Source organism: Photinus pyralis, unplaced genomic scaffold, assembly GCF_008802855.1.
Source record: "Photinus pyralis isolate 1611_PpyrPB1 unplaced genomic scaffold, Ppyr1.3 Ppyr1.4_LG1, whole genome shotgun sequence".
NCBI lineage: Eukaryota > Metazoa > Arthropoda > Insecta > Coleoptera > Lampyridae > Photinus > Photinus pyralis.
In genome coordinates this window covers 4,414,595-4,436,979 of record NW_022170249.1, presented here as the reverse complement: position 1 = coordinate 4,436,979, position 22,385 = coordinate 4,414,595, and the positions used below count along the sequence as shown (strand labels likewise).

Genomic DNA, 22,385 nt, shown 5'->3' with positions numbered 1-22,385 from the left:
ATAGTACATTATTATATCAAGGTAGAGAAGTATAGTATTATTGCCTGAGCACCAAGATTACATCTCGAGGCGCTTGCGCCGAGGGGTGTAAGGTGCGAAGGCAATAATAGACTTCTCTACCGTGGTATATATACTATTTTTTCACTACTAGCACTTGAAATCCTCTAAATTAACATATTATATTGATAAGAGAGTTAACGGTTGGACAGAATTGTTTGTTTCTTAATTTAACATGTCAGTCAAGTACGTGGAAGCACAAGTCAAACAGGCCGTATTTTGTTCTGTCATTGAGATTTTTCAAAGAGTAATTTCGTTCGAATTCTTCAAAATGTGATAATTTTAGGTATGTAATTTCTCTGGAAATTGCGAATGGTGGCAATTATTCGTTTTAGAGAACTTGTCTAAACGTTCATTGAGCGAAATTTCGGGTTGTGTTTTCTAAAAGTGACAGCGTGACAGTTCCCATTATTGACTACTAGTTAATAATAAAAAATTATTAACCACTTTGAACAAATGCCGAGAAAGCCTACTTTACAAGTGGAAAAAAGGTTAATAATCATGTCATCAGACGCTAGTAGTGAAAAAACATTATTTGATCACAATAACTTTAGCAGTTTACAATTCATTGCCATTAGCACAAATTTAAATTTAATTTAAAACTAAAAACAGGTAGCAGCGGGCGACCTTATATCAACAAGCAGCTCTGGAAAGGCAGGAAAAATCCTAACTACTGACAACATTGAATTGTGGTATGAGCCCTTAACGTTAACTGATCGATCCTTTGCTTTGGCACTGGATATACATATGTTACTATGGGATGATCAGTGAGCATACAAATGTCTTGCTTACATAAAATAATTCGCCTACAGGCTACCTATATACCAGCTATAAGTAATACAACACACATGAAAAATAAATTTAAACATCATTGGAGGTATATTTGTGATCAAAGCTTGTATTAATGTTAATAACACTGCCATCTTCTTCCATAAGAGCACTTTTAATCATTTGTTCTTCTGAACCAAAAGCATAACAAATTTCAGCTTTCCGTTTTCGTTTCTGAGAACCAAAAAATATAATCTGAGGTTCAATGTTTTCTTGGACATTGATCTGTTCTTGTTGATTATATTCTATTTTTGCTGGATTGTTAAAAATATTAATGACCTTATCTAAATTATCTATTTGCCAATAAGCGATTTTGATTGTCTCTAAACTAATCTTCTTATTTAAACCTAAAAGTATCTCTAATTTTGAATATAGTTTGTTGGATTTCACTATCACTAACTTTTGAGGAAACTGCAACATTTTGTATAGCATCTAAAATCTTCACTTGATGTGTGACCTACGTTGCCTCGTGCAACAACGGCACAAATTGCCAAAGGAGGCAGCTCGAATATAGGAGGCAGGGGTCGTGGGTACTCGGCTGGGGCAATAAACTAACCAGTCACACTAAACGGTTCGTATATTAAAGTTAGGCAATAGTCACAGGCTTTGACATTTTTTTTATAATTAGGTACAGGAGGGACATCACGGCTTGAATAGTTAGTAACTAATAAGGTAACAACCTCGCAAGGATATAGTTTGAAATACAGATCTCACACAAGTGATTTGCAGTCTGACGCTCGACAATTAAAATTGGACGGCTAACGGAATATGGCCTTATTGGGGTAGCGATCTTAGGTAAGTTAACAAATGCTCAGTGACGTTAAATGCGGTAAATAGGTACTTACGCAGTTCCCTTTTGTCTTTATGAAACTGATTACCAAACACTCAAATCGCTCAGCACCTACCCGGTATATAACAATTGCTGTATTGGTAGTGCTAATAAACATTAAAGTAGTCACAATGTATTTATCATTTAGCAAGTGAAAAATTAAACAAGCATGAAGTGCTACGCTAATTAAGTTTTATTTATTATAAATAGATTAAGTTAAAAGTCGAACGGGTGATTACACCTGCAGCGGTGCAGCTATGGATTCCTACCGGTAAGTACAATTTGTAACCTCGAGTCTGGCTAACGAGTAGGTATTTTGGTTTCAGATCTAAAGGGTAATCGCCTTGCCCACTATGCTTAATGCTGGTATAGACTTGTCGCCGACATGCTTCACGACGGAACAGTAATTAAACTTAGTCTGACCTTGTTTTCGGAGCTATTTAACTGGTGCAAATACGGCAGTGCAAAAAGGTGGTCCAAGCCGGGGTTTCTCCACGCGACGCTACCAGATGGGCTCGTTAGGTGGAAGTATGATCACCTCATTAATTATCCAATTGTGATGCGTTATTCTTTTTCAGAATAAGAGAAAATAGGGAAGCAGCCTATGGATTAATGGGTCTTAATAAAAAAGTGATCGGAGATTGTACTCACCAGTGGTATAAAGTTTATTTTAAAACAAATACTCAGCTCAAAAACTGACCACCAGCCTCGCCCTATTTCAAAATGTCTCTATCTTGACCCCTTGGTCAAGAATGTTAGATAAAAGATAAATTTTAAAATTGCATTCATATTCATATGCTGACCTCTATTAAATTACTTTTGCAGTATTTATAAAACCTGTAACTGCTTATAGAAAACGTTACACATGTCCCTCTTGTACATCACCAAAAATTTCATTCTCACAACCTGTATCTGGTGGCCTATAAAAGTGGATACAAACCGCGTGAATATGTTTACAAATATTAAAGTTTATAACATTGTCCAAACAACTAAATCTAAACGTATGTACACAAATTTTACATATAGGTACTACACTTAAGTTCACAGGAGTATTTACATTCACCGCTATTGTGTTCTAAAACATAGTCATGACTGGAATGGATTCTTGTGAAGGCACCACTAACCATTTATCATCACACTGTTTTAACAATTCCAAAGGAATGCAACTTCCACGATTATGGCCGTCTCTAATTCGCTTTATTTTATTAGTCACTTTATACTTTGAAAATTTAATAATCCGCTCAAACATTTTGTCCCTAACAAGGTTTATTAAAGCATGAATGGTCTTATCCAGCCGTTTGCATGTTTTCCCTTCTAGATAGATATGTTTAGATATGATTGGACCTTAAGTTATTTAATCAAATATTGCTACATAAGAATTTAAAAATATTGTTACCAGCTAGTTTATTTCTATCCTCTTCATCGAGTAGTAATCCACCAACTTCACAAGTGTGTCCAACGTCAGGATAAAAAATGGTGAAAACCCTTTCATTTCTAATTGTTACAATAAGCCTTGAAGGGCATGCACCTCCTATTTTATTAGTACCACTTCCTTTTGACTTCACTTTTATTAGATTAGGATCCAGTCCAGAAGAATACGTTCTGTGACATGAATAAAAATATCGATATCCATCACTTGACTTCTTCTTGTTGGTATCACGAACATAGTTTAATAATTTTTGAGTTTTATTTTTCCAATGAGTGAAGTAATCATCATCAGTCATAATAGATACTATAGCGTTGAATAAGCACCTTAAAGAAGTATAACTACATAGGAAAACCTGAAATTGGTGTAAGGTGTGTTGCATACACTGCAAAGTGGTTAATTACTATTGAAGGATATTTGGCCTCGGGCGGTAAAAAATGCCTATTTTTAAACAGGCGAAACCAGTTATACTTAGGGGGTCCTTTGTTTTCCTGTTTATCAGAGTTTAGTGTTGCATATTTCTTGTTATAATCGTGTAGGAGTGGCTGAACGGATATAACAAACAACACAAGCGTTGATATAACCGAGAAAACAAACTCTTTATTAAATCGAACCACACTCAAGCAACTCTCTACTATATAACGCAACGCGCCATTACAGAGGATCCCTGCAATAACCACTAACTAACCACACGCTCTCTCGTGTGTTCTCCGCTGCGTTGCCACACTTATTTGCAACTCTCCAACTCAATATTCGACATATCGAAAAGTATCTTTATTTTATTTTATGTTTTTGCAACGAGTCTTTCGGTACTTATAAAGCCGTGTACACATCTACGCTGCTGCAACGTGTAATGCAACATGTAATGCAATGTGGACGAAATTTGTTTTGTAGTGCAACAATTTGGCGCGAACTCATGTAAATATCGTTTCCACTCTGTTGCACTGTTGCAGTGTATGCTCGTGCGTGAACATGGACGCTCAACTTCTTGAGACGTTACAACATTTTACCTTAGCATGTGGTGCTTTCATTATAATGCAAGAATTAGTGACTGATAAAAAATCGCGAAGATGGTGGAGAACAGACATATATAAAAAACGATGTGGAGCTACTTTGATGTTAGATCTTAAATCCCAGGAGTTAAGCGGTCAATATAAAAATTTCATTCGCATGTCTAGTTCAGACTTTGAATATTTGATTCAATTAATTGGCCCACAAATAGCAAAGAAAGATACGCGTTTCAGAAAGGCGATATCTGTGCAGGATAGGTTAGCTGTGACCCTACGTTTCTTAGCAAGTGGAGACTCCTACTCCAGTCTGCAATATTTATTCAGAATATCGAAACAAGCGATAAGTCGAATTGTTCCTGAAGTCTGTGCTGCGTTAACACAAGGTTTAAGACATGAAATAAAAGTAAGTACCAAAACTGTATTTCATGTTAAATTACAAATCTATTTGAATTTATGAGTTATGCATTAGAGTAAATCTTCAAACTGAGGTTCTTCAGATTGTGATGTTTCTTCAGAGATCTGAGTGTATGAATGTACTGAAGATGAACATGGAGATGGTGTGGGGACTTCAGCTGTCGGTGTCGGAAGTGTGGAAGAATGCTGCCCGGGAATTTGTCCTGACTGTAGTTGATTAAAGAATGAATTCGTGTTATTCGAATATGTATTTGGTATATGTTGTGCAAATGAAGTAGTTGATGTAGATGGTCCCATGTAGTGCATGTTTCCGGTATAGGTGGCCTCATAGAACCCACGGTCAGCTTGAAAAATGATATTGTGAATTGCATGTTGAACTGAAGCTCTAGTTATGTCTGAATATTTAGACATTTTATTTCCAATGAATCCACAAAAATACCGAACCTCTTCATTCTGAATACTCATTTGATTAGAAAGTGAATTAACGTTGTCTGAGGCCGCTTTTAATATTCCGTATGATTGCTTCAATAAGTCCAGTTTTTAGTCGGTGGGTTGTTTCTTCTTGGGTGGTATTGGTGCAGAACGTGGTTCTGCTTGATCGACCTTTTCCTCCGCCGATGTTTCGTTTACGTTTTTTTCATCATCAATGACCTGCAATTAAAAATGTGTTAACGATACAGAACTTAACCATACCTTTTTTTATTTCAGTTGCCCGATTCTCCTAATGAATGGATAAAAATAGCAGAAGAATATGAATCTCAGTGGAATTTTCCGCATTGTTTGGGTAGTATGGACGGCAAACATGTGGTAATTCAAGCCCCATTCAATTCTGGAAGCGAATTTTTCAATTATAAGCAAACATTTAGCATCGTGTTGTTCGCGCTAGTCGATGCCGATTACAATTTTTTATTTATTGACACGGGTTGCCAGGGAAGGATATCAGATGGAGGAGTGTTTAAAGATAGCGTATTGGGTAAAAAAATGAAGAGAGGAGATTTATTTTTACCAGAACCCACACCACTACCTGGACGAGTAAAAGCTTTGCCATACTTCTTTTTGGGCGATTCCGCATTTGCATTGTCAGAAAATTTGTTAAAGCCTTTTTCTGGAGAACATGCGGCTGGTACTTTGAAAAGAATCTTCAATTACCGCTTAAGTAGGGCGCGTAGGGTAGTTGAGAACGTATTCGGTATAACATCATCTGTATTTCGTATTTTAAGAAAACCAATCGTTTTGGAACCAGAAAAGGTCGAACTAGTAGTAATGACTATTGCTTACCTCCACAATTATTTAAGGAGGAACGCACGCAATATTTATACTCCTCCGGGATCCTTAGATAAAGAAATAGACGGAAATGTTACCCCTGGAACATGGAGGAACGATAATGAAGGCAGATCAATGACTTCACTTAAAAACGTGCCCAGAAGAACATCACTTGCCCTCGATCATATTCGACATGAGCTAGGGGATTATTTTATTAACGAAGGGAAAGTTTCATGGCAAAATCTATATGCGTAAAATATAAATAGTAGGTACTTACGGTATTAGATCGTTTTCGCGGTTGGTTTCTTTCATTCAGAAAGGCCAGAGCATCATACGCAAACCATCTGCTTTTGTATACTTCCGCTGAACCTAAAAATGTATCTTTAAAACTACAATTTTATTAACAAATTCAACTATTAAAAAATGAAAAATCAGTATAGTTTTTTTTACGTAAATGAAAAAAGAGATTCATATTTACCTTTTCCAGTACCATGTGTATTTGTTTCTTTCGCTTTCTCACGTCTGTACGACGATAAAACGCTTGTCATCTTTTTTTTGCAAATTTCGCCCGTACTGGCGAGAGCGTCTCCAATTTCATTCCAGGTATCTACCTTTAAATGCGTTTTCTTATAATTTTCATTTCGGGGATTCCATATGTTTTCTTTTTCCCGATACAGTTGAATAAGGAGAAGCACTTTTTCCTCGTCCCAATCGTCCATCTTTCAAATGCGCGGATATATAGTTTGTACGAATGCACATGCACGATAAACGCCGTCCACACTGCAACTGAAATTTCCTTTGATGGCGCGCCAAAAACCGACAATGATCGGATCGCGAGCGAACACGTTTTGCAACAAGAGCTGCAACGTGCAACATCTGTCCACATTGGTTGCATTACATGTTGCATTACACGTTGTAGTACGAGAGCCCACGACCAAAATTTTTGTCTCATAGCAATACGGCCAAAACCGCATCGAATCGATAGATACGATTATCCTGAACTCGAAAATACCAATATCAGACATTTTCCGCGTAGCGTTTGATCTGACCGAATTTTCAAAATTGTCAAAGAATTTTACCGAACTGCATCATAGCAATATGTCTGATTTGCAGACTGTAGTTGAATGATAGTTCTGAGATACCGGAAACATATTTTTCAGACGTTAGTGGTGTAGCGCAAACCCGTAAAATCACTTAAAAAAATTAAAAATGATACAAAAAAAATGTCTCATAGCAATACGTCTGAAAATCTTTTTTATTAGTAAATTTTGGATATTTGATGCGAACAAAACAATTTTCAGACGGAAATGTGAACGCATTAAATTTTGAGACCGTTTTGAAAATGTTAACAAATTTTACCGATCGGTATCATAGCAATATGTCTGAAAATTGTTGGACATGATAAAATAAGTTGTCCACATGTGCAAAAAATTTATATCAGACAAATTAAGTGTAGCACCTTCTCTATCAGACAACTTTTCGATACTCAGATATCATTTAAAAATCGTATTGAGGCATCTTGAATTCTCTGTTACAAACCAATGAATACGTTGCGACCCTGAATTTATTAGATGATAATTAACAAAGAATTTACCCGAAACCGTAACATTGAAGTTGAAGGACTGAAATAAATCGCACAAAAGGAAACTGGGATGAAGTTGAAAAAAAAACGGTTTATTCAAAGTTATAAAATATTCTCGTATTCAATCGCTGTCGGATTCGGAATCGTCGTCTTCGAAATCACTTTCGACGTCGCTCGGGAGATCTTCAACGTCATCTTCTGTAAAATAAACATCGTTAGTAAAAATCACGAACTTATTTATGAAATTAACAGCAAAAGCCATGTAAACTGTACCTGTTGTGGATGATGATATGTCGTCCAAAATAACGTCGCTCAACTCAGGTAGTTGGTTGCCGGAGAACCACGAAAACTGAAATCGTCCCTCGTCTTCATACCATCCGCAATCTGCAGGGTTCAGTTCGGTTGGCGTTTTTTTATGAGCGTTGCTCCAGACTTGTGCAATATATTTTGTTCGTAATAAATGTTTCTCCAATTCCGTTTTGCATGGTGGCAGATTGCAGGCGTCGTAATTGGATAACTGGAGATTCAGAGTTGTCGAAGCATCGTCGTTTTTAATTTTATATGTCTTCGAAAAAATGTTGAGTCGAGCTAAATCGACGTTATTAATTTTTTTTTCGTTGTACAATCTGCACGTGAATTCTTCCAAAACGGGGAATACCTTGTCACTATCAGAAGTATAGCTGCCCAAATCACCGAAAGCTTCTTGATAGCGTTTCGAATTTTTCAACATCGTCAATGGTCTTTTTTTACCCTTGCGATATAACGCGGGATTATAATCGCAGCCGGTCATTGCATGGAAAGCAGGTAAAGATTTTGCCAGAGTGGATCCCAATGTCTCGTATAAACGTGAAACATCAATGTAACGCCGGGAATTGCCAACACCAACATCCATAGAAATTTGGACGACACTTTCTACAAATTCCATATTTCCGAGCATTATTATTAATATATCGGTGTCTGAACATCGAATCGTTACTTGACCCCGTTGTTTCATTTGGCAGACATGGTAAACGATCTTCGTATCTGCCTCTTCGTGTTCTTGGCAAGTTAGATCTTCGTTGATTGTTTGGATAACAAAACCACCTTTCACCGAATATTCATAACACATGTCGTGATTGATGTTGATGATTTTGTTTGCGATTATGTGCGCCATGTCTTGTTCTGACCAATTGTTGATAATAAATTTGACCAGAGCATCTTTGAATTTGATGTTTTTCAATTCTTTAGCGAAATCGGAAGGTCGAACTTGTTGCGGTCCTGAGATTCGAAAATCGGCCGATTTTACGTTTTCTCGCAATCCATGCTCCGTGTCCTTGATCGACGGGCAGAAATACCTGTCGAATATCAGATCGATCCTCTCAACATTATGTTTGCACAAAATGTGCAAAATTTTTTTCGAGATATCTCCAAATGTTCGTGGTATGTCTTTTAAGGTGTGCAGTAAAAAGAACCCATCGATAATCAAAACATCTGTAAACTCTGGCTCCGTGCTCTCGATTTTTTTTTCAAGGTCTCGCATCAATGCTGATTTGTCGGTTTTATTTATTGTACCGTCCATGTGACAAAGTGATAGCGGCATTGGGGTTATCGGGTAACACAACACTTTTTCGATACTTATTTTTTTTTCCAAGGACAAAGCTAAAAGCCGCCCAAATAAGTCTCTTTGTAGCCTCAATTCTTGAACCTTGCCACCGAGTACAACTTTTTTCTTTTTCTTTACCGTGCTGAATGTGAAGACTGGATTCTTTTTTATTGGTTCTTGAAAACGTGCATGTCTCTCTTTTACCTCGGTTATGAAATTATCGCGCAAAGTTTCTCCTCGAGATTCGACGTTGAGCAGAAAGTCAGTGGTATTTTGTGCAGCAGCTTCTCCAGTTGTGATGTTGTACAACTTATCAGCGTCTAACGAATTGTCGAAAGGATTCATGTATTGTTGTAAAGTCCTTGTGAATTTCTCAACTTGCTGGTGACTCTTTCGAATGCGAGAACTCTTCAGTTCCGAGGAGATATCCTGATTCTTGGCGATTCCAGCGGTTTTCAGCACATGTGATATTATTCGAGCTCGAGCACTGTGATTTATTGCCCAACGTTGCCTTGCAGCCACCGAATTTGTCATGTGAATAATTCCGATTAGCCTCCGAGCTGCTTCGCCGTTAATCGTTTGTTCCAAAGTCAGGTCAACAGGTATTCTGGAAAAAGATTTCTCCGTTCTTCGTACTCCGAATGATCCTTGTTCTAATGAGAAACGCAGTCCTGGATGGGTTTCGTCGATGCTGCACAGCTTGCTGACATAATATACCAGCCAACGAGAATAATTTTGGTGATTGAAAGCGAAGAAAAAGTTTGTGATTTTTGCAAGAATGTAAACATACATTTTCAGATCTCCGGTTCTAATACTCTTGTTCAGCATGTCATAATAGGACACTAATCGGATGTAAACGGTGTAAAACTGAGCAGTTAGTCCATGCTTTCCTTGCAATGTTTGTTCGGTAAAGTTGTCATACTTCTCGAACAATTCGAGAGTTGCTTCGTGTTCTATTGTAGGCGTCGTTGAACGTTGCTTTTGTAATTGAAACAAATAATCTTCAATTGATTTCTCGATGACAATTTTTTCACGGTCGACGAAGGTATCGAAATGCAGTTTTTGAAACGCGAGCGATACAAGGGGATGTAGTCTTTTGCATCGATTGAAATTTGTACCTGAAATGAAACCCTTCAATGAACCATTCGCCAAAACTTCACTGTCCACCAGAATATTGGTAATACCGCAATCCTCAATGAAAGAGCCGATAACTTTGAAGTATGACATCATTATATGAAATCCGCCGAGATGTATGAAAACGTTGTCGAATTTCGGCGCTTCCTGGGACTGAATTCCGAATGCAATTCTTGCAATAGCTAAATCGTACGTCACTTGCATGTATTCCGAACTGCATTCTTCAGCTACTTGTTGAGCCATTTTCAAAGTGAGGTGCACTACGGAATTATCTGTAGGAGATGCATTGATAGGCGTCAAATACGATACTTTCTGCAAAGCAGAGGTGTCTTCAGTTATGAGGCTATTAAACCCAGTCCACATAGGGGTATCGGGAATGTCCAGTTTGTGTGAAAAAAGCCAAGCAAGATCAAGGTTCCTCCACGTCTTAAAAACTTCAGGTTTGATTGAGATTTGACCGATACTGGGAGTTGAGAAGTAGGAATCGATTTTTGGTTTTTTCGTGTAAGGTACGATTTCGTTGACGATAGCGTCGAAACATCTTCTTCTTTTTCGACCTCGCGGCGTTTCATCTGTTGACGCGGCTGCAGTATCATCACTTTGTACAGAAGCGTCGGTTGGAGCGGTAAAATTTGCGTCACTAGGTATATTTTGGTAAATTATCCCGACAGTGTCGTGGAGAGTGTCTTTACCAGTGAGAGTATCGACGAACCGATCGAAGTGATCGAACGCGACTCCAGTACACAAATTATCGGCGAGAATTATGTCTTCGGGATATCATTTGTTCTGTTGCGTTGATGTGAATGTCAGCTCAGTCTCTAGCTCTTCGATGACATTGTAGCTACAGCAGTGACCGTATTTGTTGACAAGGTCGACAATTTTCCTGCTGCTCGAGAGACTCTTTAACGCCATTCCCAGAGTGACATGTTTCGAGGTTTTAATAGTGCCGTTCGTAGCTGCATAAATAATGTCCTGACCGAGGGAAAACATTTTTAAGTCGCGCGAGGATTTCTTTAATTCATGACGAGATTGACTTACGCCTTTACTATCACCGCAAATGATACACTGCAAGAGATACGATAGCAACGGTGGCACAGAATCGCATTCACCTCGGATGAGATCCTGCACCGTTATATCCTCCGGTAATTTTGTCTTGTCCACGTTAATTATCTCTCGTCTGATTATCTGTCCGATGTTGTATATCACTTGTCTCGTTTCGATGTTTTTGAAAAATTCTTGATTGCTGACGATGTGACCAGCGTATGGAGCGATATACTTTTTGTTGTCCGAGAAAATGATTTTTATTTCAGCGTTGAACGTTACCAATAACTTCTTTTCCAAATGACGCGACGAAAAAAAATCCGGTTTTTCGACGTTGGAGACGTTGTCAAACTGTTCGTGCAGGAACTCGATGTACTTTTCTGAGATGAAATTATAAAAGAGACATTCATTGTTCTCAACTACGCGTTCGCGAATAAGTATGCAAATTTTGTCATACGCGTCAGTATGACATTGTCGTTTTTTGTGCCAAGTTTTTTCTTTTTTTTTCTCGAGATCGTTCTTACAGTGCCATTCAAACTTTGTTTTGCAATGTTTGTGATAGAAGCAGTTGTCATCTTTGAGAGTTTCGATTTTACGCAGCATCTCGATGTTGTTGTACTCGGTGGACACGGCCTTAATAAATTCGATGAAAGTGTTGGTCGCTTTTATCAAACATACCGCGCGTCTTTTCACGTATATCCTGTATTTACCGCAAATAATACAGCTGTGTGTATTTTCATCGGCAGTCGAATCATCAGTTGCCGTATTGTCAGCAACATCGGTTACCGCACTGTCATCAGGTACCGTATTGCCGACAGCTACCGTACTGTCGTCCGCTAACGCACTGTCGTCCGCTGTCGTACTCTCGTCCGCTCCTCGATCACCTTCAGGTTCTTCACTGTAATGTGACAAATTCGAAATATTAAATATGCTCCAAAATAAATATTATCGTGAAAATAAAATCACCTTAATTTAAAATAAAAAATAAGAAGCAATTTCTTGGCGATTTAAAAAAATGTATTGAAAATATTAGAAAATCAATCGTTTCTCGCGTTTCTTGTGTTCTCAATGCTTTGCAACAGTAGCGAAGCGTTGGCTTGTGTACGATGCGCGCACACAAATGTGCGAGGCTCACCCATACAGCGACCACGTGGTGCACGACGCACTTTACACCAACGCTCCTCAAAGATATATTGCATATATATTTCATTCTTACCTCGCTCTGGATGTCGATGCACCGTCATCAAAAACATTACTGACGACATTGTCGTGAGAAATATTTGAATCCTTCGGAATTCTCACAGCCGTGAAATTTTTGTAGCACGCCGAATGGTATCCTATGTCCGTGTCGACACCACGTGGCAACTCGATTTCGGAGTAAATCGATTTCCTGCTTACTCTATGCTTTTTACTCCGATATTCGGCCACTTCTTTGCACTTTTTCAGCGTCTCTTCGGTAAATTTTTTCCCTTTCTCAATCGTTGTTTCTTTACAAAACACACAACTCAGGTCCGACATTTTACACCACCACAACCGCACAACGCATGACAACTAAGTGAGCGTCGTTCCAACGTTTGGATCAGCTGCCGAGTGAGCTGTATAATAGTAAGAAAGGGGCAGGACCGTAACACGCGAAAAGCCGTACCCGCCGCAGGAGCGTAACAAGCGCTGAGGCGTCGGGCAGGCGACTCCGAAACGTTATTTTCGTTTTTGGGAGTATATGCTACACTTAAAGTGTCTGAAAACAGGTTTTTGGTAATTCTGGCAGCAATACGAAAAGTTAAAAAAAAATTTATCCGTATTGCTATGATACAGGTCGGCTAAATTTGTTGACATTTTCAAAAATGCGCTCAGGCTATATGCTACGCGCAAAATGTCTGAAAACAAACTTTTTCGTAATACAATTATAAAATCTATGTACATTTTCACAATCAGACGTATTGCTATAATACCGACTGCCTTTTTTTTTGACACAGCAGAAATGGCCTCCCACGCAGTTGCTACACTTTCGACCGTTACTACACACCTAGTCGGGTTCAGAATCATACAATCTAACGATTTTATAGGGTTTTTGCCGTATTGCTATGAGACATGGTTTTGGTCGTGGGCTCTCGTACTATTGCATTACACGTTGCAGCGTAGATGTGTACAAGGCATAAGGTGCGTTCGTTTTTTCGTTCACGGAGTAGAACAGATCGAGCAGCACAAAGATCACGTGATACATGAAGCAAATGGATCGCTAAAAATAAACGAACGGTGTGGGATGGGACCGAGCTGCACTAACATAACCTCAATCTCGACATTCTTTATTATTTACAAGTTTGCATTTAACTTGAGTGAAGCATACGGATTCCTTCACTCAACTTTAAAGTATAGCAATAATGGACAACAACAAAAAAATTCTTTTGTCTGTAGTCCTCCACGAGGGTGCCAATTTGTTATTCTTTGACAGTGATTCAGATGATGATGATCACAACAATGAGCCAAAAATATATTCATTTGCTGAAGTGATTGTACCATCGATGAACAGCCGGCAATTTCAACGCCATTTCCGTATGGATGTCAACGTTTTCGAAGTGCTACTACAAAAACTTCACGGTATGTTTATGAATGACCAACAACGTGTTGTATGTCCAGGCCGGCCCGAAATAAGTATTGAAAAAGGGTGCATGGTTGTGGTGTGGTATTTGGCAAACATGGAAAGCATCAGGTAAGATTTTAAAGTTCCGGTTGTTCTCTAACAACTACCGTCTTTCAGATCTGTTGCCAATCGATTTGGTATAAGTAACTCCACTTGTTGGATGGTACTTTACAAGATTTGTAATATGCTTGTACAATTAAGTTTGCAACATCGACTGATTGCATGGCCATCGCCCAATTCTTTGCAAGTTACATGTAACAGTTTTCAGCAACATTTTGGAATGAGAGGTTAGTAGAAATCCCGTACATTAGGTATTTAAATCCATTCTTCTAGGAGTAATTGGAGCCATTGACGGTAGCCACATTAGGATTAATGCGCCAAAGGACCATCACACGTCATACATAAACCGAAAGGGCTATCATTCTGTGTTGTTGCAAGCTGTGTGCAATGCAGATATGTTATTTACTGATGTCTACACCGGCTATCCCGGATCTGTACACGATGCAGCATTATTCAAGCGATCAGATTTGTGTAATAATATAAGTACAGGTGCTGCCTATGTAGGAGAGTTTTACTTACTTGGGGACAAAGCGTACCCTTTACAAACTGTTTTAATGGTTCCCTTTAAAGATACCGGTCGGTTATCTAGGCAACAAAAACATTTTAATGTTGTGTTAAGTAAATCAAGAGTTGTAATTGAAAACGCGTTTGCTCTCCTTAAAGGTCGCTTTAGAAGACTGAAATACATAGAAACTGTGAAGCTCGAATATATTGTATTATTGATTATGGCAGCAACAATCCTGCATAACTTATGCATTCTATGCAAGGATGAATTTAGACAATTGATAGACATAACTGTAGAAATAGCAGAAGAAAGGGAAATGAATGATGTTGAAATACACAACATAGCATTTAGAAATAACTTGGCAATAGCAAAACGACAGGAGATTATGAATTCATTGGCAATGATACTTAACAATTAAATATAGTTTTTATTATGTAATAAACGAGAAATAATAAGATAATAAAAAGATAAAATAACGATATTCTATTAATAAGTGTTCAAAATGAATAAATTCTATTCTTAAGTAACGTAACTTACAATTTCTGGATTAATTGTTCAAATAAATTCAAAAATTTGTCTTGTCTGGCAAGTTTCTCCTTGTGTCGTTGGTCTATCATAGACACTTTTCGTTTCCGTGTTTTTTCAAAATCACTCACTTCTGCTGGTGAAGGGGGTCCTGAGCTTGTAGGTGTACCACATCGTGAAGATGTAGAAGGAGATCCGTTGCTTGTTTTTATGCCTGCACTGCTACTAGCCGTAGCAATAGGGTTAACTTCGGGACGTTTATATAAAATATCGTGAATTATTTCGAAATACTCCCATGTTTTTCGGTTGCGTCCTGTGCTGTTATTATGATCCACAACGGTTTTGTATGTGCGTTTGAGACTTTTCCCCTTGCCTTCACAAGCTTTGGATGTAATGGTTAATTTGGTCGCCTTTGATAGTGCTGTAGCAATTTTTTCCCACACTATCTTTTTTAATGTACTATCAAAGTCATCTATTCTGTTTTTGATCTGATAAATTAAATAACAATGTGTTTTGTCGTGACCAGTTCATTTTATCTGTCGATGCCGTTTCATCAGTTTCGTAATCCCCAAGAGATGGATTATCCTAAAATGGTAATATTTCATATACAATACTTAGATATTCGTCATTACAATAAGATTTGCCTGCAAAGTGTATGCTGGTTTATTCTACGGAAATCTTACCTGTTCGTTTTCTATACAATCTTGGGGTACAGTTGTGCCCTCAGTTGTCTCATGCTGAAAGGTCAATTGAAAGATTTCAGCTACCTCTTCACGGGGCACATACATCAAGGTCCCATCTTAAATTAATACAATAATTTTTAACAAAAGAAATGCATTATGCACACAGGACTCTTACCGCTTATTTGAGATAAGAGTACATCCCCATTTTCATTAGTAATAACACCCCCTGTTGGTTCGTCGTACACAACATCATGTGAATGCGTTGTAATATTCATCGTAATAGAAAAAATGAAAAGGCTGACAAACGTGGCTCGTATTTTTTTAGGTTAAAATAAACACCGTCCACGTGATCACGCCGATTGTTTCCATCTGCACCCTCTCATGAGATGGAGTGAATGGAGTTAACTCCATTTACTCCGTTTTGTAATAAAAGAACGCTACAGTGTCAACTAGTTTTCAGGTGCATCAATAAACGAACGGTTTAGAACAAAAAGAGTGTTCAGCACGGATAAACGAACGCACCTATAGTCTGTCTAAAATTGAGGCGAAGTAATAAATTTAGTTGATAGACAGAGACAGAGAAGCACTTCCATACAAAAATACTATTTCTATTTCACCAATTTATAATTTATTACTTCGCGTCAATTTTAGACAGACTTTAGTCCGTTTTATTGAAGCGAATGTAATTAGAAATTTGCATCAATTTTTTTTATATCTATGTAGTTTGTTGTTGACATAATAACATTGAAATTGAATTATTTATTATTGATGTTAGTGATCTTTCTTTTATACGTCACGTTTGACTTAAGATCCTGCGAAATCCATTTTTAAGTTTTGTGCAATTTATATAAGGTGCTTATTCAATGGTACCACCCTACCTAATTAGTAATTACTTATAATGAAAGTCCGCATTCTAACATTAAATCTGAAATTAATTACTGAGGTCATTAATGTGCCTAAAATTACCAGATCCTTATATGGAGCTAGGTAAAGTTTGATTGTTTATTATGTAAAGATAATGGTCCTTAGAACAGTTCTTGTTGTTTTCTTATTAGATTAAACTACATTTTTTACTTTATTTATTGTTCCTTATGATCTTACATTTCAGATTGATCCTCCCTTACATAATATTGTTATTGGCATTGAATAAAAGCTTATTCAATATTTTAATCTAGTTTATTCAAACTCAAAGCGCTTGCCAAAAATCTGGCAACGTTGGAATGTTAAAGAAGTAAAGTAAAGAAGTCGGTAACCAGCTTTAAATTTGTGGTTCACTTTCCCCCACAACAGAGGGACGACAGAATCCTGGGGAGATTTTCTTATTTCATCAGTTAACACGGGCGTCATACTTCTTTAAGGTGCTTATTCGATGCCTATAGGTACTATTCTTGCTACAAAAGAATGAATGCTAAATAGTAGATGCATGAAGAATAAACAAATTTATTAAGTTTTCTAATAGTTCTGCATTTCTAGTAATCCAGGTCCCATAGATTAAGATCAGCCGCACAAGATATTAGCACATTTTTTTATACATGAAAATACCTTGGACAGCTTGATACATTTTTAAGGTGCAAAAAGGAAGTTTATGTTTTTTCCCAAACACCGGAATATAAAACCGAAACCTCATGATTTAATAGCTTCTTCATAATGAGATTTACAGTCTTAGCAATGTATCACCACCTACTACGTACAATAAGCGTATCTAAAATGAATTAATATTAAACATTTTTAGATAATATATATTATTGTAGGTACTCACTCACCAATGAAATGAGGTCCATCTTGAAGCAAATTTTCTGCCTCATTAACTTGGTCTGTGGTTTGTAGTGGTAGCATGTTACGAGGCAGGTTCAATAAATACACGTTCGAGCGGTGTTACATATAAGGCTAAACAAAATTGCCATTACTACAAAAGCAGGCATCCCACTGCTTCACAAGACGCTGTATACCGGTGGCATACCACTCCTGTGGTTGTTCACGGAATCATGTGAAAACTGTCTGCTCCAAATGGAAAATGCTCTTTATTTTCAAGATGCTGGAAGCGAATTTTTCAAAATTTCATTTTGTACAACTTCATCCATGTTTGTAATGAGAGGTTTTATTTGGTCTTGCATGACTTGAGTTAATAACTCAAAGCTATCTTCGACAACTGTCTGGACAATAGAACGGGTGAAAACTGATTTGCTATATAATTTTGAGATAAACTGCAAATAATAATGAAAAACGTTGTCATGAGTATTTAAATTTAAAGGATTTTTTTTTTGTATAAGTGGAGAAATGCATCTTATGCACACTCTGCAAGCCGTTTGCTGGGAATACCCACTAAAACCCCACCTAAGGCTTCGGCTGCTGAGGCCATTTGCCTATCGCCCTATAGACAAAGATATAGACGTACAAGAACTAGGCGACATTTACGTACATACTAATATCACAGATTATCACGGTTCATTCAAAATTCCGATACCCCGTATGAATCTTAATATTCTTTGACAGCAATCCTGACTAGAAAAATTGGTTTCCCATATCACATTAATTTTAAAGAGATTTGGTACGCTGCACAGGTACAGAGTATGCGCTCAGGTGTTAAGTTGGCACCACATCTATTACACAAGGGTGGTACTTCACCCTTCAGCAAATAACTGTGCGTTAGAGCAGTGTGTCTCAACCGGAGCCGATACAGCTTTGTCGAGTGCAACTGTTCCACGTCTAGTAAAAATAGTGGCCCAATATTTGGTTTAACTCTTTTCAATGATGTATCGGTCCGCGTCCACTGCTTCTGTCAGCGCTCATACACACTTCGCTTCACAGCCACCTTCGTGAGGTCTACAATGTTACCATACTGCAAATGTAACTCCTCTACACATTGTCTTGCTCTTTCCCCTTGAATTTTATATAAACGTGTAGGTCTTGTTCTATTGGTCATTAAATTATAATTTGGATGTTTATCGTTCAGACGTACTTTCAGATAATAGTTGACTATTAACTGCTTTCGACGAAGAGCAAGCGGTAGAATATTCGCTTCGACGTTGAGAGCACTGACGGGACTCGTGGGAAAGGCCCCAAGGGAATACCTAATTGCTAGGTTTTGAATTTTATCCAGTTTACTCAGCAACGTGGAATAACTATAGCACCCATAATCAATGCGTGACAGGATCAATGCCTTATATATATATCGAGAAGGGATTTAGGATGAGCCCCCCATTTGAGGTGAGATAGTACTTTTAAAACGTTTAACGATTTCCTACTTGATGTTAGTAGGTTCTCCAAGTGCTTGATCCATCTTAATTCCCTATCAAAGGTGAGTCCTAAAAATTTAATTTCGTTGGGTACACTTATTACCTTCATTTACTTCTGTGATTGAAGACTCTGCACACCTTGTTTCATCAATATTGACATCAACATTTGTAGTAGAAATTTCCAATTTATTGTTATTAGGGTGATAATTTTTTGATTCACAAACCATAATGTGTCTCCGCAATGATGAATTTTCTTTCACAAAGGATATTACCACAAGTCCATTGGCTACAATGCTGATGAATGGTTTAAAAACATTTGTTTGCTAGTTACCCTTTTATTACAATGAACGCACTGCATATTTATTAAAATATATCAACAAAAGAAGATACGGTCTAATTTCTTACTTTATTCTAAGAATAACTTTGTTTGCTATCTATATTCTAATACCGGGAGAATTATCGAACTCGGTATTTAGTTGGTAAAATGGCTCTTTGTATAAATAACCAAATATGCTCGCACTCTGAGGGATAATGCATGACAAATTGTCAAGCATATATCAATTGCTTTCAAAATATTAGGCGCTTGGTATAAAGCAGGGATGGCAGATATTTTCATGGTATATATCCACGATATATATCATGATAAATATCAATGACTATTCAATTCATCTAACATTTGTCACATTTCAACCAGTGAAATGTCTCGGTTTCAAATTGCTGCGCCAATGGGAACGAATTATAGTGATAATTTCACGTGTGGTATTTCAGCGATAATTTCACGTGTGGTATTTCAGCGACAATTCAACTCATGTATAAAAAATCGCATAAGCCGCAGTGCAATTGTCACTTTGACAGCGGCAAAAGTTACCTGCATCTTTTCCAGCGAAAAATGCACTAGTGGTTTTTTCACTTTCATTTTTTGATCAATTATCCCATTATCCATGCCCATACAAATTGTTTGACATTTATCAATAATTGATGAATTGGTAATTGATTGTCGAGAATGAATCGGTTTGGTGACTTTACGAACGATGAAATCGTTGAAAAAGTAAATACCTGTGTGCCTCCTAATACAGTGGCAACTCAAACATCAATTTGGCGACAGTTTTCTGCTTTTTGCGAAGCGAGGGGGTATACGTTTCAGCAAGATACTTCTCTTGTCGAATTGAATGCTATACTGGAAGATTGGGCATTTAATATGCGGAAAACTGATGGAGAGGATTACAAAGAAGCGGTAGTGAAAACAATGTGGAACACTACCGCTAAATTGCTCCAAAGTAAATATTATAACGAATTTAAGATTGTATTTAACCCTTTTGCTGACGTTCAGTTTAATTCATCACGAGCTGCACGCAATGCCAAACGTAAAATTCTTCAAGAGCAACCTGAAAAGAGAAAATCCAGTGCATCAGCTCTTAGTAAGTCGGAAGTATTTGCAATGACCAGATTATATGACGAAAATGAACCGGACGGACTTCAAAAGAAATTATACCACATTTTGGCGTTTGAATTAGCTTGGCGCGGAGGAGAAGCAACTTTCTGCAAAACTACGTATTTCGTATTAGAAATTGAAAACAGTGGAAGAGAAACTGGACGTATCGAGTATAATCCTTTATTTTCGAAAACAAGACAAGGAGGTGACAACAAATTATGTGACAGCAAATGGATTACACCTAATATTTTAGAACAAGATATTTGTCCAGTGCGCTTATTTAAAAAGGTAATGGAGAAACGAGGCGCATCTGTAACACTGGACAGATTATTTCTTACACCAAATCCATTTTGGAATAAGAAAAATTCCAAAGGTTGGTATAAAAATGTACCCATTGGAATCAATGAGATTTCCAAATGGACTAAATGTTCAGCACAACGCATTGGAATAGATGTTAAACGAATCAAAATTACAAATCACTCAAATCGAGCGGCAGCAGTTAGCGAATTAAGTAAAAGTGGAATTGAAGAACAAGCTCTAATAAAGATAACTGGACACAGCAATTCATCATCAATAAAACCATACTTACAAGTTGACAAAGAACATCATTCAAGCATAATTCAATCGATTCGTTTAGAAAAAGAACAGACTTCATCAACATCTATTACAGAAACGGTTAGCTGCAGCAGTAGCACCTGTGGTAACATTAGTGTTCCTGGTAATAAATTCAACAACTGTGTGTTTAACAATTGTACGTTCAAATAAAAAGTTTCAATTCTTGTTCGTTAAATTGTCCTGCCGAATTACACTCGAGGTTTGTATTTAAACCGAGTAAATTTGGGTTGTTGCAATTCAAATCTATTTCCTTTTAGCAATTGAACTCGAAAAACTGTCAACCTAAAAATGCTCCACCTGCGGTGTCGCATTTTTATTAGTTGACAGTTTTTCTCGTCTAATTGCTAGGCAACAGATTTTCATGACCTAAACAACCCAAATTTACTCGGTAAAATACAAACCTCTTGTGCAATTATAAGTGATAATTGCACGTGTGGTATTTCAGCGATAATTTCACGTGTGGTATTTCAGCGACAATTCAATGCGAATATTCAATGACATTTGTCAAACTTCCACCAGTGAAATGACGCGAAATTTTGTCGTATTAACCGGAACATTCTTCTTAGTTTGTTAATCAATTTCGACAACCGACTTATCACCACATCTTTTAATTTAATCACTCATAACGAATTAGCTTGGAGCACACAAGTTCGAATAGAATCAATAGCAAAATGAAAAGCAACTTCCATAATTTATTTTGACGTTTATTGTTGTCATGGAAATACATTCGCGTGGGTAATTATGCTTAATTTTTCTTTTGATTCATTGAATAGTCCTCCGAATACCATTCGTAGTCGAAGTATTTTGTAGATTATTTTTGAGCTGCTGTTCCACTCATGCTAGTTACGCTTTTTAATACCACTCGCGCAAGCGCTCGTGGTATTAATCAGCGTAACTAGCATTCGTGACAGCACCTCAAAAATATTCGACAATACTTCGACTACTTATGGTATTATATATGAAAATACGTTGCATGGCGGCAGACGCATGAGTCATCCTGATGCAATTGGCCAATTCAGCGCGATGCGTTTACTGTCGAAGTGAGGTTTAGTCTTTAGTGTGTTTTTTTGGTGTTTAGTTCATGTTCATCACGTAAAACATGCCGAGATTTAAGCAACCTGTGTGGATCAACTTTGAGTGCCAGTCAAAAGAAGGCAACACAGGAAAATGGACTATATCGCTCATTCGAAACAACAATGACATAACTCAAAAAACAAAGTTTTTCAGAAATCACATTTTAACTTTTCAATAATCTTTGTAGGAAATAATGACTCTATAATTAGAATTTTGCGAACACCTTTATAAGAAAATTTAAAAGAGCTTGGTAAATATATAAACCTCTACCGAAGATTTTAATTTTTTTTTTCGAATTAAGTTTTTTTGGCTATTTAAAAACAAAAAATTTGACTTGTGACATTATTTCTTTAAATTTTAAGTGCAAAATACGAAATGAAACACCTATTAAATTTAATGTTAATTAACACAACTGAAATAAAATGTGGAAATATTTTATAAACTGTAA

General features: G+C 37.2%; 4 protein-coding genes and 1 long non-coding RNA gene across 7 annotated transcripts; 2 read left to right on the top strand and 3 right to left on the bottom strand.

The window, feature by feature from the left end:
* The first annotated feature begins 1,745 nt into the window (after window positions 1-1,745).
* LOC116158783 lies at window positions 1,746-2,963 on the top strand. Of its 2 annotated transcripts, XR_004142814.1 has the most exons (4): window positions 1,871-1,985; window positions 2,041-2,242; window positions 2,293-2,715; window positions 2,762-2,963. It is a non-coding gene; the product is annotated as an uncharacterized LOC116158783 (long non-coding RNA). The 2 variants fall into 2 exon arrangements; XR_004142813.1 differs by lacking the exon at window positions 2,762-2,963 and having other exon boundaries at window positions 1,746-1,985; window positions 2,293-2,739.
* A 1,870-nt stretch (window positions 2,964-4,833) lies between these two features.
* Window positions 4,834-6,571, bottom strand: LOC116158932. 2 transcript variants are annotated; one of them, XR_004142860.1, is made up of 4 exons: window positions 6,306-6,447; window positions 6,105-6,196; window positions 5,258-5,393; window positions 4,834-5,215 (listed from the first exon to the last, which is right to left on the bottom strand). XR_004142860.1 is itself a non-coding variant. In XM_031471804.1 (3 exons), exons 1-3 carry the CDS (start codon window positions 6,544-6,546, stop codon window positions 5,105-5,107), a joined length of 444 nt encoding a protein of 147 aa, XP_031327664.1. In that variant the 5' UTR covers window positions 6,547-6,571; the 3' UTR covers window positions 4,834-5,104. The 2 variants fall into 2 exon arrangements, 1 of the variants encoding a protein (XP_031327664.1); XM_031471804.1 differs by lacking the exon at window positions 5,258-5,393 and having other exon boundaries at window positions 6,306-6,571.
* Window positions 6,572-7,346: 775 nt separating this feature from the next.
* LOC116158930 lies at window positions 7,347-10,885 on the bottom strand. Its single transcript, XM_031471802.1, has 2 exons — window positions 7,683-10,885; window positions 7,347-7,607 (listed from the first exon to the last, which is right to left on the bottom strand). Exons 1-2 carry the CDS (start codon window positions 10,486-10,488, stop codon window positions 7,531-7,533), a joined length of 2,883 nt encoding a protein of 960 aa, XP_031327662.1. The 5' UTR covers window positions 10,489-10,885; the 3' UTR covers window positions 7,347-7,530.
* LOC116158931 lies at window positions 10,882-13,280 on the bottom strand. The gene is made up of 2 exons (XM_031471803.1): window positions 12,383-13,280; window positions 10,882-12,064 (listed from the first exon to the last, which is right to left on the bottom strand). The coding sequence occupies exons 1-2, from the start codon at window positions 12,682-12,684 to the stop codon at window positions 10,903-10,905; spliced, it is 1,464 nt and encodes a 487-aa protein (XP_031327663.1). The 5' UTR covers window positions 12,685-13,280; the 3' UTR covers window positions 10,882-10,902.
* A 572-nt stretch (window positions 13,281-13,852) lies between these two features.
* On the top strand, window positions 13,853-14,790 carry LOC116166360 (putative nuclease HARBI1). The gene is made up of 3 exons (XM_031481337.1): window positions 13,853-13,876; window positions 13,925-14,094; window positions 14,141-14,790. The coding sequence occupies exons 1-3, from the start codon at window positions 13,863-13,865 to the stop codon at window positions 14,788-14,790; spliced, it is 834 nt and encodes a 277-aa protein (XP_031337197.1). The 5' UTR covers window positions 13,853-13,862.
* The last annotated feature ends 7,595 nt before the right edge of the window (window positions 14,791-22,385 follow it).